The sequence below is a fragment of the Pecten maximus genome, chromosome 14 (genome assembly GCF_902652985.1).
Source record: "Pecten maximus chromosome 14, xPecMax1.1, whole genome shotgun sequence".
NCBI classification, from domain to species: Eukaryota; Metazoa; Mollusca; class Bivalvia; order Pectinida; family Pectinidae; genus Pecten; species Pecten maximus.
The window spans coordinates 27,291,340-27,308,162 of NC_047028.1; the positions used below are offsets into that span (position 1 = coordinate 27,291,340).

Here is a 16,823-nt window from a genome sequence, read left to right on the forward strand (position 1 = left end):
AATGGCCTGATTAAATTTCAAATAACTACAATTGCTTTTGCAGTGATGAACTAAATGTGATGATCTGGTGACATAAAATTTGCTAAAGGCCAAACGTTGTGATTCCGCTTTAGGATCTGTTAAAGCGCTTTATTTATCGAAACACATTACTTGGATTACATAGAACCAAAGTATAAGACTTTACAAAAAAAAAAAAAAAAAAAAAAATAAAATAAAATGAAAAAACATTCGAAAGCAGAATACATCGGTATGAAAAGCGTAGGCAAACGTTTTTTGGCCTTATACCATATTTTGTGTACAATATATACCTCCTACATGCAACCAATCCAACCCTAGTATAGTCCAATAGTCTATGTATAGTTGTGTATTTCCAGTTAGCTACTATTTTTAGCAAAGATTCATACGACCCTCATTTATTATCTTTCTTGGAGTGTCTTCCACATAATTAGTTTCCTTAAGTATAATGGTACTTGTATGCGTGCTATGAAAATCTACTTAAGTATAGTTTCATATAGCATAAATTTGACCACGTTTTATGCCAAAGCAACGACATAACTATGTAGGTGTCTTTTTTGTCAATCTTTTATCCAGATTTAGAGAAAATATGAATATTTTATTACCATAAACGTATCGAAGTCCATTGTTAACATACCACAAAAGAATTGTGTATCTAAGGTAACATATTTTTCCTTCAAACATAAGCAATATCTTTAATGCTTATTATACTGGTAAAATCCAAAACCTGAGTATAAGAAGAAAAACAATTTTTATATCGAAATACATTTGATATATAAATATCTGGGCTCAGTTGTTCAAAAGGTAACTTAACCACTTGTTTATTGAAAATATCATTCCTCATTTTCTTCAAAACCTGTGTATGTATATTGCTTTAACTGTGCAGGTGGCAGGTGACTGAAGAGTGCTATTGAATGTCGTAAATTTTTGCCAAGTTAGTTGTCTAAAATGATTTTATCGTGATTTTAAAATTGATGTTTAAATATGATTACCCTAATCACATTTTGAACAACTAGGCCCAGATGTATATAAACTTTAATATTGAGAATCATATCTGCTCTGAAGTTTTGTTTTTATTGATTTCTATGAGAATTGTAGCTTAATGCTTTTGTGTTGATGATGCTTATTGACCCACTTGCACTCAGGATATCTACTATGGAAGAAAGATTTTCATTAGTAAATTTATGTAAATTCAAGACAGGTGCGTCAAGGGACATAACTTGTAATATGCTTTTTTTGTGTTTGCTTTCTCGGATATTGTAACTGGGTACCTGCTTTGCGGTACAGCAACGCCTGCCAAAACACATGCAAACTGCCTTTGCTTATCGTAAATGTACACCGCTATATTAACATAATATTACTTAATGCGACAAGCGTTTTATTATGATATTGTTATTGCTTCAATATATTTTCATCATATTTTTAATCTTTTGATTTAAATCAACCATAAAATGGTCAACTTTTTATCACATCTATATCTATTTTCTTTGCGAAAGATTTTTCGTGAGAGTCGATTTCGTTTGAATTAATGTACGTTGAACTGTTAAAAACACAGGTCATTTGGACAAAAAATAACATTTTTCGAACATTTTTCAAAACGTCATTTTCCAACTTACAGCCGACCCAGCAGCCTTCTGCCAGCGAGACCCTACAGCCATATTCCCGCACCCGGCCAGTTGCGCTCGTTATATTAGCTGTGCAAATGAAAAAACACAACTTGGTAACTACCAAGAGGAATGTCCCTACCCAACACTTCTGGACAGCAATGATGGAGTCTGTAAGCCGTACAGAGAAGTGCAATGTGGAGGACGAATGGAACCGAAATCCCCATGTACGTACATGTGCTTATTACGAAAATTTCAGAACAAGAGTATTCAATAGTTGGACAGAATTCATTACCTTAATTATCTTCTTTAAACTCGACAGGTGAATTATGATATTACCTTTCATATTTCAGAACCTTTTCGGTAACTCTTGATAATACTCTGTTTTAGAATATTATATTTCACCTGTGAAATTCACTTTTAAATTTTCATTGCTGTAATTGTAATTTGAATTAAATAAAAAAATATAATGCTACCAGTGATACATTTGAGAACTCGGTCATAAATAATAAATGATAAATATAATCATATTTAGCAATCCATGACCTTCGGTTGCCTCCTAACTGACAACTCTTTAGACCATTTGCATCACTGACGACTTCCTGAAAGGCAAAACAGCTGTATGATGCAGGGTAACAGATATTTAGTTATGCTGCAGCTGGCTCTTATATATTGAATGTGCTAATATCCTGTGTCGTTTATACAATTAACAGGTGATTACGAAAAGACTAGGCTGTGTCAATCGCCCAATGGCACCTGTCCAGCATGTGAGCAGGAACATCCAAGTTGTGTTGGAAAGAGAGATGGATCACACGCCATTCCAAACCGACCGGAATGGTTCGTGCATTGTGCGGACGAGAGGACGTATGCCGTCGAAAAATGCCCGGAAACCGCTCCATATTTCGACCCAATCATCGGCTCCTGTTCAGTTATCTTGGACCCACGTAAGTACATGTTTATCTACTTATATAGAAGATGAATTCGTATTATTGTTTCATATTTTCAGAGTTATAATTGAAATACGAGCTGCTACTTTCCGCAGGTTCGACTAGGGAGAATGACTCTTTACACAAATGGTAGGTAATCTATGAGGGTAGTCAATTTAAGACTTCCAGGGGCAGTAACAGCAAGCATTAATTATTGCTAGATGGACAAGGTAGTGCCGTGTCAGAGTAGAATTGATCCTATCCAATCATCGTCTTGAATTTCGACACGTGTTATACTGGTGACGTCAAATTTGTCTTTTCAGTGAATCCGGGTCCTTATTGTAAAGCTAACCCAACCGTCGTGGCATCACATCCCGATAACTGCGCTCAGTATATCGACTGCAGACAGTTACATACGGACTTTGGAAACTATAAACAGGAATGTGGCTACCCAGAACTGTTTGATGACCAGATGAACACGTGCAGGCCATACATGCACGTCAATTGTGGCACCCGGCCGATACCCAAAGGACCATGTAAGTATACCTGACAAAACAATAATGCAATAACATTTAGCTTTTGTAGTTGAATCGTAATTGCGTACTTAATTGCTTGTATTTATCATTATCTGCTACAATTCAAAAGGTACTGCCAAACATGATTGTTTAATTTTTTTTTATATAATTTGTGTCTATAAACAGGTGAATACGAAGCCAATATGCGTTGCCTTAGTAACCGTTGTACGGTTTGCGAGGAAACGTTTCCATCATGTGTGGGTCTACCTAATGGAAACAATCCGTTTCCCGGACAACGGACAAAGTTCATCGCTTGTATGGATGACAGAACCATTAGCCAGGACAAATGCGCCAACGGTTACTTTGACTCCGTCGATAGGATATGTACCCTCAAATTTGACCCAGGTAGTTTGATGTTCTTAATGCTTCCTGAACCTCTTATACATTGCATTAAATTACACAAAATATTATATTTAATTAAATTTTCCGTATATTTTGAAATATGGAAAACACGTTTCGTACTCGTAATGTGTGTTGATGAAGGTTTTTGTAATTTGATAAGGGTGACGCTTTTCCACCAGAGCTTTAAGACTCGTGAAATATCGGAGAAATTTCTGGGAAAATGTAAAGATAAAAGGAAACAAAAACGTTGGTGGCAATTAAGATTGAAAATAAAAGGCACTTTAGGGAGCAGGGAAAGTGGCCTTGATACAGAGGTTCATTTACAGTTTAAAAAAGCATGACATTTATTTGCAGAATATATGACAGCGGCAATTCAACAGAAAGTCTAATATCTAAATATTGTATTAAATTAAACTGATGTACATTTAATACTTCTAGCCGATCCCGAGCCCTACTGTGCAATCAAACCTAATGCTATGGTAGCCCATGATATGCTGTGTTCCCAGTATTACGACTGCAGTAAGCGAGATAGCGCTTACGGCCTGTATCTGCACGAGTGTCAATACCCTCTGCTGTTCTCCAGGACAGCACAAACTTGTCAGGACTTCAGCACCGTCGACTGTGACTCTCGATTCGAACCTATTCAACCCTGTGAGTATCAATGGAATCGTCTTACTATAAGTTTGGTTTCTTACTCCGTCTTGTCTATAAAACACTAACCGGGGTAGGAAGCGTGCTTAAATATGTGTGGTTTATTCTTAAAGCAAAACAAAAATGAACGTAACAGGACCAACCAGCCAATCTTTTCTCCAAAGAATTGAGTGTTAATGTTTTGGATTATATCATTTAAATTCTGGAATTTAATTTGTCCATTATGATTTATAACACAAGATCTGGGTCAAATATAACACCTACCTGGTAAAGAAAAAGTTTGGTCCTTCAGTTTAACTTTTTCCAGGGTAGCCATTTTGAAATGGGGTGAATTCCGCAGTAAAAATCCTAAATGTCTAATTTGTTTTCACCTATTAATTATTATGACCAGCAATTTTGAACAAAACCTCAACTTGACTTACCATTTATATCGATATTACATATAGATCCTAACCTATCAGGCTGTGTATCTATTGTGGAACTTCGTAATATATTGGCTTTGTACATTTTATCCCTGGCGAAATCTATAATTACACATGGAAGTAATTTTTTTGTCAATTAGTGCACGTGCATGGACGAGAGATAAAAGCATTTTTATTTAATAGATAACGAAGAAATTCTCTTAATATGACCAAAACCAACCTTTCAAATATGTATTTACCGTTACAGTGGCCATTACCGATAGTATGTTTAGTTTCAAACTTTAGGAATCACTTCTTTTTCAGTAATAGTTGATATACATTACTTTAAATTTTGGAATCAAACCAGTTTTAAAATATTCAATTTTAGTGGTACAAAAAAACGCTTTAATAGAAATATATTTCATGAATAAAAAATGCATTTTTTTTAGGTGAATATCTTCAAAACAAATGCGTACCCACGCCTGGATCTGCAGCATGCGTGCCATGCGCAGAACGACTACCGCCCTGTATTGGTCGCCCTGACGGAAACAACACGTTCCCCGGCCGTGAGAACACGCCCTACTTCATCACGTGTTACAAAAACCGCACAATATTTGTGAGGACGTGTGAGCAAGGATATTTCGACCCAATTTCGAAGATATGCCAATTTGAGATCGATATTAGTAAGTGTTCTTATTTGAAAATTAAAAACATCAAGTGAAACCTTCCTGTGACATCTCTATTTACCTTGTGGTGATTCATTTTAGGGCAGGGATTGAAAACTGAATTTGCAAAGAAAGATTTGAATTACCAAATATAAGTGACAGATCTATCGGACAGGTTTACTCAAAATGTGCAAATATATTTAGATGTCATGTCCTGGTAACATTACTTTATTTTGAATTTACACAAATATGATACCGTCAGAGGATTTGTTTACGGGAAGGAACCATCTTTAATTTTCATACACAAAACAAAAACAAAATTAATTAAAAAGTATAAAGTAATAAAACAACAACATGTAGAGGTAAAAATCCTGCGAAAATTGAACATGTATGAAATAACATATATACATAATGGCCACTTCCTTTCCATAGGCTATATACATAATGTCTGATTTCCTTATCAGAAAATCCCCGGCCATTCTGTACATACAATCCGACAATCCGAGTTCCACATCCGGGAAGTTGCGCAAAGTACTTTGACTGTAGTGCAGGAGTGAGTATGTACGGCGACTTCGTACAGGAATGCCAATATCCACTTCTCTACAACTCACAGTCGCAGACATGTGACGAGTTCGATAAGGTCGACTGTGGCGGCGCACCAATCCCACAAGCTCCTTGTAAGTAATATATATTTCCACCTGAAGAGCTTGCTCTCAAAGCATGTGAAACCGCTTGTGATTTTCTGGTTTATCTTTTTAATTATCATTATTATGTACATCCATCAATATTCATTGCTGAATAAAGTGTTTCGTTCTTAGTTACTTGCAGGGTAAACATGAAGAATTTCGCTTATTACATCTTTTGTTATATAAAAGTGATAAGAGTAATATTACATTGACAAATACACTTTGACTGTTAATCTGCAAAGTATCAAAAACGATAACATATATATCTCCATGGTGATTTTATTTTCTAGGCGAGTACGACCAGAACACATGCGCAGTTACACAGGAACCAGGCTGTCGTCCATGCAATGAACGTCTTCCAAGCTGTATCGGAAAGGAGGCTGGAAATCACACATTCCCAGGGCGTGAACTTTCCACGTACTACATTGTCTGTTTCAGGAACAGAACTGTCGCCGTACGGTCATGTTCAGAGGGATTTTTCGACCCCGCCACTGGTTTTTGTACAAGTGCTCTCACAGCAGGTAATTTTGAACATCATTAAGCTTCATTGGGTAACGTTCTATTGATCTTTACTTTTGAACGATTTGATATTAGGCCTGTTATATGTGCAATTGTATGCCTAATTGTTCCATTGTCACTTTCCACGCTCTCTTTTGAAGATTTGACTTACCCGAATTCTATATCGATTTACAAGACAGATGCCTTTGATTTAGCAGAAGATGCATAGCCGTCCGAAACGCATGGTCTTTTATTTAGATCTTTTATGCATAATTATACTCGAATTTCCCTTGTTTTATAGAAATTAACTTCAAATTTTGGTTTCAGTATTATCTGCTGTTTCATCATAGTAATTATTGATTACGTAATACAAGTTTCGTCAACAACAGCGTTGGATACACTGACCATGCAATTTTTGATAGACTTCAATTTGAATAAATGTGTTGCGTTATCGTCAGATAGAAACCCGATGGTGACGAATGACACGTCATTACTTCGATTGACAAATATAGGCAATGACAAATGAGAGTTCGGTAATACGAAACTAAATTCTATTCATTCATTTGCAGCTGCTATTCGAGGATTCTGTGAAGCCAACCCTGGTGTGATTAAAGCCAACCCATTGAATTGCGCCCAATATTTTGATTGTGGAAACGCCAGCATTCGTGCTCAAACCTTCCTAAGGGAATGTCCGTACCCTATGCAGTTCGAAGGTGACGGTCTCTCGTGCCAAAACTTTACCAACGTGAATTGTGACACGCGTAAAGACATCAAACTTCCATGTAGGTACATTTTTATTGTTCAATGAAGTGTAAAGCTATTAATCTTATGACCAACAGTTACAAATTAAGTGAAATGAACCATAACTTTAGTAAATTGATAATATCAATAACAACAATTAATATTTATTATATCACTTATAATTGATAAGTATACTAATAATTATATCTATTTGGTGTTTGTATACCGATTATCTTCCAACTAGAACTTAAGTTTTGTTTCTACTCAAAAACATTGAAACTTATCTACTACTTCAACTGACATGTTGGAAAGATTAGTCGTCGATGAAACAGAAGACGCTTACTCTTCCAGAGCATTTGGTATCATTCCCCTAGTACTTCCTCAGGAATCCTCATAAAAATCTATATTTCATTTCATATTTTGCCTCCTTGTTTAATCAATTTTGAGTTGAATTATCGATTTGTTATTAATTTATAAGTCGGCATTCTTTGTTGTTCACAAATCAACATTTCGTATCATATCATCCGCAGGCGACTACTTACAGAACCGTTGCAACCCTGCTGATCCGAACTGTCAGCCCTGTGAGGAAAGGATACCAAGCTGTGCTGGATTGGCGGACGGAAACAATCCCTTCCCCGGCCGTCCTATGACTCGATTTTTCATCGTTTGTCTGCAAGAACGAACAGTGTCAATAGACAAATGTGAAAAACTATTCGACCCAGGAACACGTGCATGTGTTAATGACGTCACAGAACGTGAGTATACTGATATTGATTGTTTTTGTTTTGAAATTTATATACAATCATGTTTGCCGTTGCCATTCTCTTCCTTTATCAGTAACTCTATGTACAGTTGTCCTGGTCTGTCGCATACAATTCACAGATGATAGTTTTGTGTAATAAACAGTTCATCAAAGTGTAAATTTGTGTGACATACAGTTATCAGTTGAGCTACTTTTGTGTGAAAAAGTGAAATACAGGACACAGATGGTAAATTTCGAGTGATATACAGTTCAAATAAGATTAAGAGTTTTGTATCGCAAACAGTTTACTGAAGAGTCAGTTTTTATGTCGGACAATGGATGAAAGAAATATTGCATGACATAGAATCTACACCAGATTTATTTTAACATACAATTCACAGAAAAGGCTTTGTGTGGAAAACAATGCATGTCAGACCTATTGTAAAACATCATATTTATAACTCTTGCAAAATTTGCGGTTAAACAAAACCTTAATATTTGTATTTCTGCTGTAGCGATGGTCAAGATGTTCTGTGAAAATAACAAGGGTTCCATTCAGCCTCATCCCTACCAGTGCGCACAATACTATGACTGTAGACGGGCGATCGGAGGTTCCTTCCTCAGGGAGTGTAAATACCCTCAACTGTTCGATGGCGCAACTGACACCTGCCGGAACTTCTCTGAAGTCGACTGCAATAACAAATTCGTACCACAGGCTCCGTGTTAGTATATTTATTAATCATAATCATGACTGAGAACCCTAACGCTGGTTATTTCATTTGATTTAATAAGGCTAAGTTGTTTTCGTTCATTATGAAAGTATTAGAAAAAAACATTTGCTTATTAGATGTTAATCAGATATTCAGTATCACAATGTATTATAAACTGGTGTTCATTTTCATTCTTTAGGCGACTATCTCCAAAACCATTGTCCACCGAACTACCCTGGATGTCAGCCGTGTGAAGAACGTCTTCCCAGTTGCGTTTCACTTCCGGATGGTAACAACCCGTTCCCAGGCCGTCTGTCGTCCGAATTCTACATACAGTGTTTCCAGAACAGGACAGTATCTGTCGAAGCCTGCCAGGTTTCGCAGTACGACCATACTATCAGGAGTTGTTCTCCACAAATAAATCCAAGTAAGTCGATCTTCTAACAAGTATGCACTGCATACAGGAAGGACAATTGTTTAGGTAATGGTGTGCATATAAAGCACCTTTCATAAATATCAGCTGATCATAACATTAGTTGGAGCAGAACAAAAGATGAATTTGTATATTTATACAGATAATGGTGAACAAAATGCAAATAAAGTTCGTTTTCTTTGGATTTCGTGCTACCATTTAGGATTTTTAATCGGAATCATCCCCTGGTTGTTTTCCTCTTTAGGTAAATGACATAACCGTTATGTGTGTTTTTTTTTTTTATCATAATACATTGAACAACACCACTGAAACTTGCTTCCTGTTTACCAGATCTATTGTCTAGCCACTGCAAGGAGAGACCATTTGACCTTATCCCTGATCCTACAAACTGTGCCAGGTATTTCAACTGCAGCAACCCGGCCGTTAACCAGGGTATGAGCCAGCCCTATATGGCGGAGTGTAAATACCCCAAGCTGTTCGTCTCCTCCAGTATGGGCTGTCAGATATTTACCACCGTGTCCTGTCTGGATAGATACGAACCAAGAGCGCCTTGTAAGTGTTTTTTTTTTTTTTATATTTCTGTTGTGTGAATGATGTACCAATACACATGCATGTATGCTATTGTGAACAGGAAAAAACACAGTTCAGCTTACGTTCAATTAACACTTTTAGAAATAGAGCGAACATAACAGTAATGATGAAGTTTGCTATTAATGTGAGAAAGTATATTCACAAATAAAAGTAGTATATAGTTACTGTATAATAAATATAAAATTTTGAAACGGGTGATTTTCAGTTCACGCTTATGCGAGTTTCTGGTGTTTTCTACGCGTTACATGAATCTTTTTTCAGCATTTTCATTTTTATTCGTCCCTGAAGTACGTGTTGTATTATTAAAACATTTTATGGAACTGCACAGTCTAATGCAAAAATTTGTTACTCGAACGCCGGTATACCTGTTTAATTATTCTTAATTAGGACATCTGATGACTTCATCGAAAATATATAGCTTTCTTTAAATTTTGAAATTAGCACATGTCAAATATATACTATTTTGCTACAGCAAACATAAGCATAACATGCTGCATCTTTTGTATTATAGGCGAATATGTACAGAACCAGTGTTTCGGTGCCGGATGTGAACCCTGCGAGTCAAAATTCCCAAGCTGTATCGGCAAGGGTGACGGAAGTAACATGTTTCCCGGAAAGGAATTAACCCGACTCTACACCGTCTGTTACTCAAACCGAACAGTCGCAATTGTGTCATGCGCAGTAGGCATCTACAATCACAGGGAGAAGGCATGCGTACAGGAGTCCATCACAACGCCTTCACCTGCGCCTTGAGAAGTCGTGATGGTATATAAACAGTGACAATGCCAATATCTATCTGTATCTGTTTTCCACCTGAGAATAAAACTTGGATTATAACCATGTATACGAACGAGCCCGACGTGTATGGCGAATATGGGAAAAAATCAAAAATAAAACTATAGGTCAGTTGTATTGCAACTGAAACTTGCGATCTGCAATTATATAACAGCATCTATTAAGAAAAATCTACAGAAGATTGGTAATTATTTATTATTTTTAATTCTTATTTCGAAATGACGTCATTGATCACTTGCTATTTTCAATTGTCATTTGCAATAAAATTCAAATCAAGAGTTATCTCGCCTGAAATACATCGAAGATCATTTATTATTTAAAATGGGTGGCTTTTTTCTTGTTGTTTATATTTTATATTTATATTGAAATATATTGCCTCATCTCATTTAGTTCTTAATAACAAATATCATATCAAAAGCTGGACTTTTACATAGATTTAAACTCTGAAGTGTAATCATGTCTCATTTGTATTGACTGTTTTGTAAACTGCATTTGATCTTGTACGCTGCTCAAGGCATACCATTTCATGTTTTTCACGTTTAATTTGATATGACTCAATCAATCGTTGATTAACAAGTCCATATATGAACTACATGAATTGTTGAAAAAGGCTTTGTTTCTTTCATGGCTTCTACTTATATAAGTTTATGGTCATGTCATTTGAAATCGGTATTGTTTTGGTATTTGCTAGAAGTGTATAAAGATTTAGGTATATAGGTGTGTGATTGGAATATATGTACTGGACCCTTTGGGACCACTTAACTTACAAAGATGGCGGTCAGATGCGGGAACAACGTGAGAAGAAATTGTCACGTGACTTTGCAGTGATTAGCAATGAGTGAATGTGTGTATGTAGTACGGATGGTTTAAAATTAAGTATTTGTTGTTAAATCATTACAATGCATAAAAGTCGGCAATATTTACACCAGAGGTTAAAATTCTGAGTTTTCAAAATACCATGTGATCAATCATAAATAAAAAAATTTAGTTATAATATATTCTATATTGTACATTAAGAAATTCAAGCCAAATTAACACTTTCAAATCAATTTGAAAGCATCACGCAAGCATTTGTTTGTGCAGGAATAACGCAAGCATTTTGCTCGCTCAAGCATAACGTAAGCATTTCGCTCGTGCATTTTCAATATGCGCAAGTCTCATTTTATTGTAATTTTACTGTGATACCTAAGATTCTGTCTGGTAAGCAGCTCAGGACTTAAGTTATAACGAAATTAAAATGAATGTAATGTATTCTTAAGCCTTTTATTTCGCATGTCTCGTTATAAAAAAAGTCGAGGTAATAACATAACCTCAACGTTACCGAATGGTATGTCCCGGAATATCGATACATTTTATTGTTAATTCAATGCCATTTCATTTTCCAAAGTAAATTACAATTATGTCATCTAATATTAAACTTTTTACATTGAAATAAATTATGTTTTCTCATTTTAATGCCTTTTATATTTACTTTATTTTTCTAATTATGAATTTACGGCAGATTCGTGTAAATACATGTGTTTACTGCCAGTATGTAGTCGTCTTCAAGGAAGTTTATTATCTGCAGCGTATATGTTTACCCACTTGAATCATCGGTTAAAACAATGAAGCTTTCACCAGACGTAGTCGATAGTAGATGTACATGTATCATTGACGTGACATAGCTTTAAATACCTACCTATATACAGCTATGATGTCACTGCTGCTGCACCGCCGACGTACTCAGCCGAGGCCATCTTTCGCCGTGTGTTTCGACCTCTAGCTTGGTACACTCTCAGGATCAGGGTTCACAGTAATGATCAGTCACTGCGCGTCAGTGTTGGGTGTCCAGCTACTGGTGTCCCTCTGCATCAACACCCAATATGAAGATCTTTCTGCTGCCTTAGCCATCTTCTGCACTGCTGATCTTTTAGTTCTGCCAGGTACTCCAAATGCAGATAGCATTCTCCACACAGACTGTGCGGGGAAGCCTCTACATCCAACTACCACTAGGTAGCTCCACGTCTGCTACCCTCTCTCCCTGCACTCCACCAGCAATACTTCTTACTTTGCTCTCTTCCTTTCGTGGGCTTCACTGCACTTCTCTTCCCATGGAACTGTTGGCTCTATGACAATGATCTTCTTTATCGTTGGTGACCGAAGAACCATATCCACTCTATGGTTGGTTGGTACGATTTCCGTAAAAGTTTCTGGTCCAGGTCTACAGTCAGCTTCAAGTCTCGTGCCTGACTGAGGATTCCGAAGTTTACTCTGAGCTTGGTGTTGATGTTTCACCTCCCTTCAAAAGCCTGATCTGTGTCTGGACCTTGGTTGTTTGACCTTGTTCTTTCTTTCTTTCTTTTTTCATAATGTCTGCCATCTACCTCATTTTATAATTGACGTTACATATCTCTTAATACTCATTTTCTCATTGGCGTTTTATATCTTTAAACACCCATTTCATCGTTGACATTACATGTCTCTGAACGTTTTTGGTTTTGGTTGGTTTTATTGGTTTAACGTCCTATCAACAGCTAAGGTCTCTAACCACTCATTATTGACGTTACAAATTTCTAAACAGTCAGTTAATCATTGACTAAACACTTAGCATTGACGTTACAAATATCCTAACACTCATTTTGACATAGGCGTCAAATATATCTAAGCATTCATTTTTCATTGACCTTACATATCACTAAACACTCATTTTATCATTGACGTTACCTATATCTCTAAGCATTCATCATTGACATTACATTTCCCTAAATTATTGTGGTCAAAAGAAACATTAAATGAAATATTTCGGCCAAAATCAGTTACCACTAATACACTAGATTATTATAAGACTGTGCATACCTGCAGCGTTTTCTTATCTTTTTGACAATGCGTTCGCAACCAATAATATTTCTTTCGAAAGCAAAATCGATCAATTAAAAGCACACTACGAACAAAGAGTGTTTTGAATGGAGACTCTTGAAAATATTCAAGGGGATTACGACCACATGTTCCAGTAGGGCAAGCGTCTTCTACTTTATCGAAGACATCCGCCACTAGGGTATCATTCCCAAAATGCGAACTGGTACGATGTCAACAGAACCATTATGTATAGCAACCAGCATATAACACATCTGACTTTATATCGCATAAATAAATGGAATGTTTCCAAATAAGGTAATGATGTCGGCACTAAACATTTTCATCCATTGTCTTATAGTTCATTTATTTTGTTTTATCGACGAGACAGGTCTATAGATATAGATGCTATCTATAAAATAAAGATAAAGAATTTGAAATATTCAGACATTCTTACCATTACACTTTTATATAATACATTGTATGCATCAAAGTCTGTTTTAACCTGAATACTTATGTGTTTTCATGCGTACATCGAAGTAATCTAAATATATTCGGATCAACACTCGTAACAATAATACATTTTTAGCTTCTTTCCTACCTGCATATATATAGAGTAGGAAAGTTATATCCGAAAACAAACGGTACGCACAAATATGGCATAAAATTATATTGAAACACGTCCTCAGATGTCTCTATTGCCTGTGACAGCGGATATTAAGATACTTAGGGAGACACTGACATTGCTGCAGAGAAATTTTGTGTGGCTATGTTGACGCTGTGGTATATTGTGTGGTTATGTTGACGTTGTGGTATATTGTGTGGTAATGTTGACGTTGTGGTATATTGTGTGGTAATGTTGACGCTGTGGTATATTGTGTGGTAATGTTGACGCTGTGGTATATTTTGTGGTAATGTTGACGCTGTGGTATATTTTGTGGTAATGTTGACGCTGTGGTATATTGTGTGGTAATGTTGACGCTGTGGTATATTGTGTGGTAATGTTGACGCTATGGTATATTGTGTTGTTATGTTGACGCTATGGTATATTGTGTGGTTATGTTGACGCTATGGTATACTGTGTGGTTATGTTGACGCTGTGGTATATTGTGTTGTTATGTTGACGTTGTGGTATATTGTGTGGTTATGTTGACGCTTTGGTATATGGTGTGGTTATGTTGAGGCTGTGGTATATTGTGTGGTTATGTTGAGGCTGTGGTGTATCTTGTGGTTATGTGTTGAGGCTGTGGTATATTGTGTGGTAATGTTGACGCTGTGGTATATTGTGTGGTAATGTTGACGCTGTGGTATATTGTGTGGTTGTGGTATACTGTATCGCCATATTAACACTGTGGTATACTGTATCAACATATTGACACTGTGGTATACTGTGACACTATATCGACACTGTGGTATACTGTATCACCATATTGACACTGTGGTATACTGTGTCACCATATTAACACTTTGGTATACAGTATCACCATATTAACACTTTGTATACTGTATCACCATATTGACACTGTGGTATACTGTATCGCCATAATGACACTGTGGTATACTGTATCACCATATGAACACTGTGGTATACTGTTCCACCATATTAACACTGTGGTATACTGTATCACCATATTGACACTGTGGTATACTGTATCACCATATTAACACTGTGGTATACTGTATCACCATATTAACACTGTGGTATACTGTATCACCATATTAACACTGTGGTATACTGTATCACCATATTAACACTGTGGTATACTGTATCACCATATTGACACTGTGGTATACTGTATTACCATATTAACATTGTGGTATACTGTATCACCATATTAACACTGTGGTATACTGTATCACCATATTTACACTGCGGTATACTGGATTACCATATAAACACTGTGGTTTACTGTATCACCATATTGACACTGTGGTATACTGTATCACCACATTGACACTGTGGTATACTGTATCACCATATTAACACGATGGTATACTGTATCACCATATTAACACGATGGTATACTGTATCACCATATTAACACGATGGTATAATGTATCACCATATTAACATTGTGGTATACTGTATCAGCATATTGACACTGTGGTATACTGTATCACCATATTAACACTGAGGTATACTGTATCACCATATTGACACTGTGGTATACTGTGTCACCATATTAACACTGTGGTATACTGTATCACCATATTGACACTGTGGTATACTGTATCACCATATTAACACTGTGGTATACTGTATCACTTTATTAACACTGTGGTATACTGTATCACCATATTGACACTGTGGTATACTGTGTCAGCATATTAACATTGTGGTATACTGTATCACGATATCAACACTGTGGTATACTGTATCACCATATTGACACTGTGATATAATGTATCACCATATTGACACTGTGGTATATTGTGTCACCATATTAACACCGTGGTATACTGTATCACCATATTAACACTGTGGTATATTGTATCACCATATTAACACTGTGGTATACTGTGTCACCATATGAACACTGTGGTATACTTTATCACCATGGTAACACTGTGGTATACTGTATTACCATATTAACACTGAGGTATACTGTATCACCATATTAACACTGTGGTATACTGTATCACCATATTAACACTGTGGTATACTGTATCAACATATTGATACTGTGGTATACTGTATCACCATATTGACATTGTGGTATACTGTGTCACCATATTAACACTGTGGTATACTGTGTCACCATATTGACACTGTGGTATACTGTATCACCATATTAACACTGAGGTATACTGTATCACCATATTGACACTGTGGTATACTGTGTCACCATATTAACACTGTGGTATACTGTATCACCATATTGACACTGTGGTATACTGTATCACCATATTAACACTGTGTTAAACTGTATCACCACGTTGACACGATGGTATACGGTATCACCATATTAACACTTTGGTATACTGTATCACCATATTGACACTGTGGTATACTGTATCACCATATTGACACTGTGGTATACTGTATCACCATATTGACACTGTGGTATACTGTATCACCATATTGACATTGTGATATAATGTATCACCATATTTACACTGTGGTATACTGTATCACCATATTGACACTGTGGTATATTGTATCACCATATTGACACTGTGGTATACAGTATCACCATATTGACACTGTGGTATACTGTATCACCATATTGACATTGTGATATAATGTATCACCATATTTACACTGTGGTATAATGTGTCACCATATTAACACTGTGGTATACTGTATCACCATATTAACACTGTGGTATACTGTATCACCATATTAACACTGTGGTATAATGTGTCACCATATTAACACTGTGGTATACTGTATCACCATATTAACACTGTGGTATACTGTGTCACCATATTAACACTGTGGTATACTGTATCACCATATTAACACTGTGGTATACTGTATCACCATATTAACACTGTGGTATACTGTGTCACCATATTAACACTGTGGTATACAGTATCACCATATTAACACTTTGTATACTGTATCACCATATTAACACTGAGGTATACTGTATCACCATATTAACACTGTGGT

The 16,823-nt window shown here is 36.2% G+C and overlaps 1 protein-coding gene across 2 annotated transcripts in view; it reads left to right on the plus strand.

Moving 5' to 3' along the window:
* The window catches only part of LOC117341942, a 46,899-nt gene extending 35,069 nt beyond the window's left edge, over positions 1–11,830 (plus strand). For both annotated transcript variants that reach the window (XM_033903821.1, XM_033903822.1), the window contains 14 exons: positions 1,634–1,846; positions 2,333–2,563; positions 2,869–3,081; positions 3,247–3,465; positions 3,901–4,113; positions 4,964–5,197; positions 5,644–5,856; positions 6,156–6,386; positions 6,933–7,145; positions 7,635–7,859; positions 8,362–8,568; positions 8,756–8,983; positions 9,320–9,541; positions 10,092–11,830. In XM_033903821.1, coding sequence (XP_033759712.1) covers positions 1,634–1,846; positions 2,333–2,563; positions 2,869–3,081; positions 3,247–3,465; positions 3,901–4,113; positions 4,964–5,197; positions 5,644–5,856; positions 6,156–6,386; positions 6,933–7,145; positions 7,635–7,859; positions 8,362–8,568; positions 8,756–8,983; positions 9,320–9,541; positions 10,092–10,333 — 3,104 coding nt within the window. In that variant the 3' untranslated portion in view covers positions 10,334–11,830. The remainder of the gene's footprint in view (positions 1–1,633; positions 1,847–2,332; positions 2,564–2,868; positions 3,082–3,246; positions 3,466–3,900; positions 4,114–4,963; positions 5,198–5,643; positions 5,857–6,155; positions 6,387–6,932; positions 7,146–7,634; positions 7,860–8,361; positions 8,569–8,755; positions 8,984–9,319; positions 9,542–10,091) is intronic.
* Positions 11,831–16,823: the final 4,993 nt, after the last annotated feature.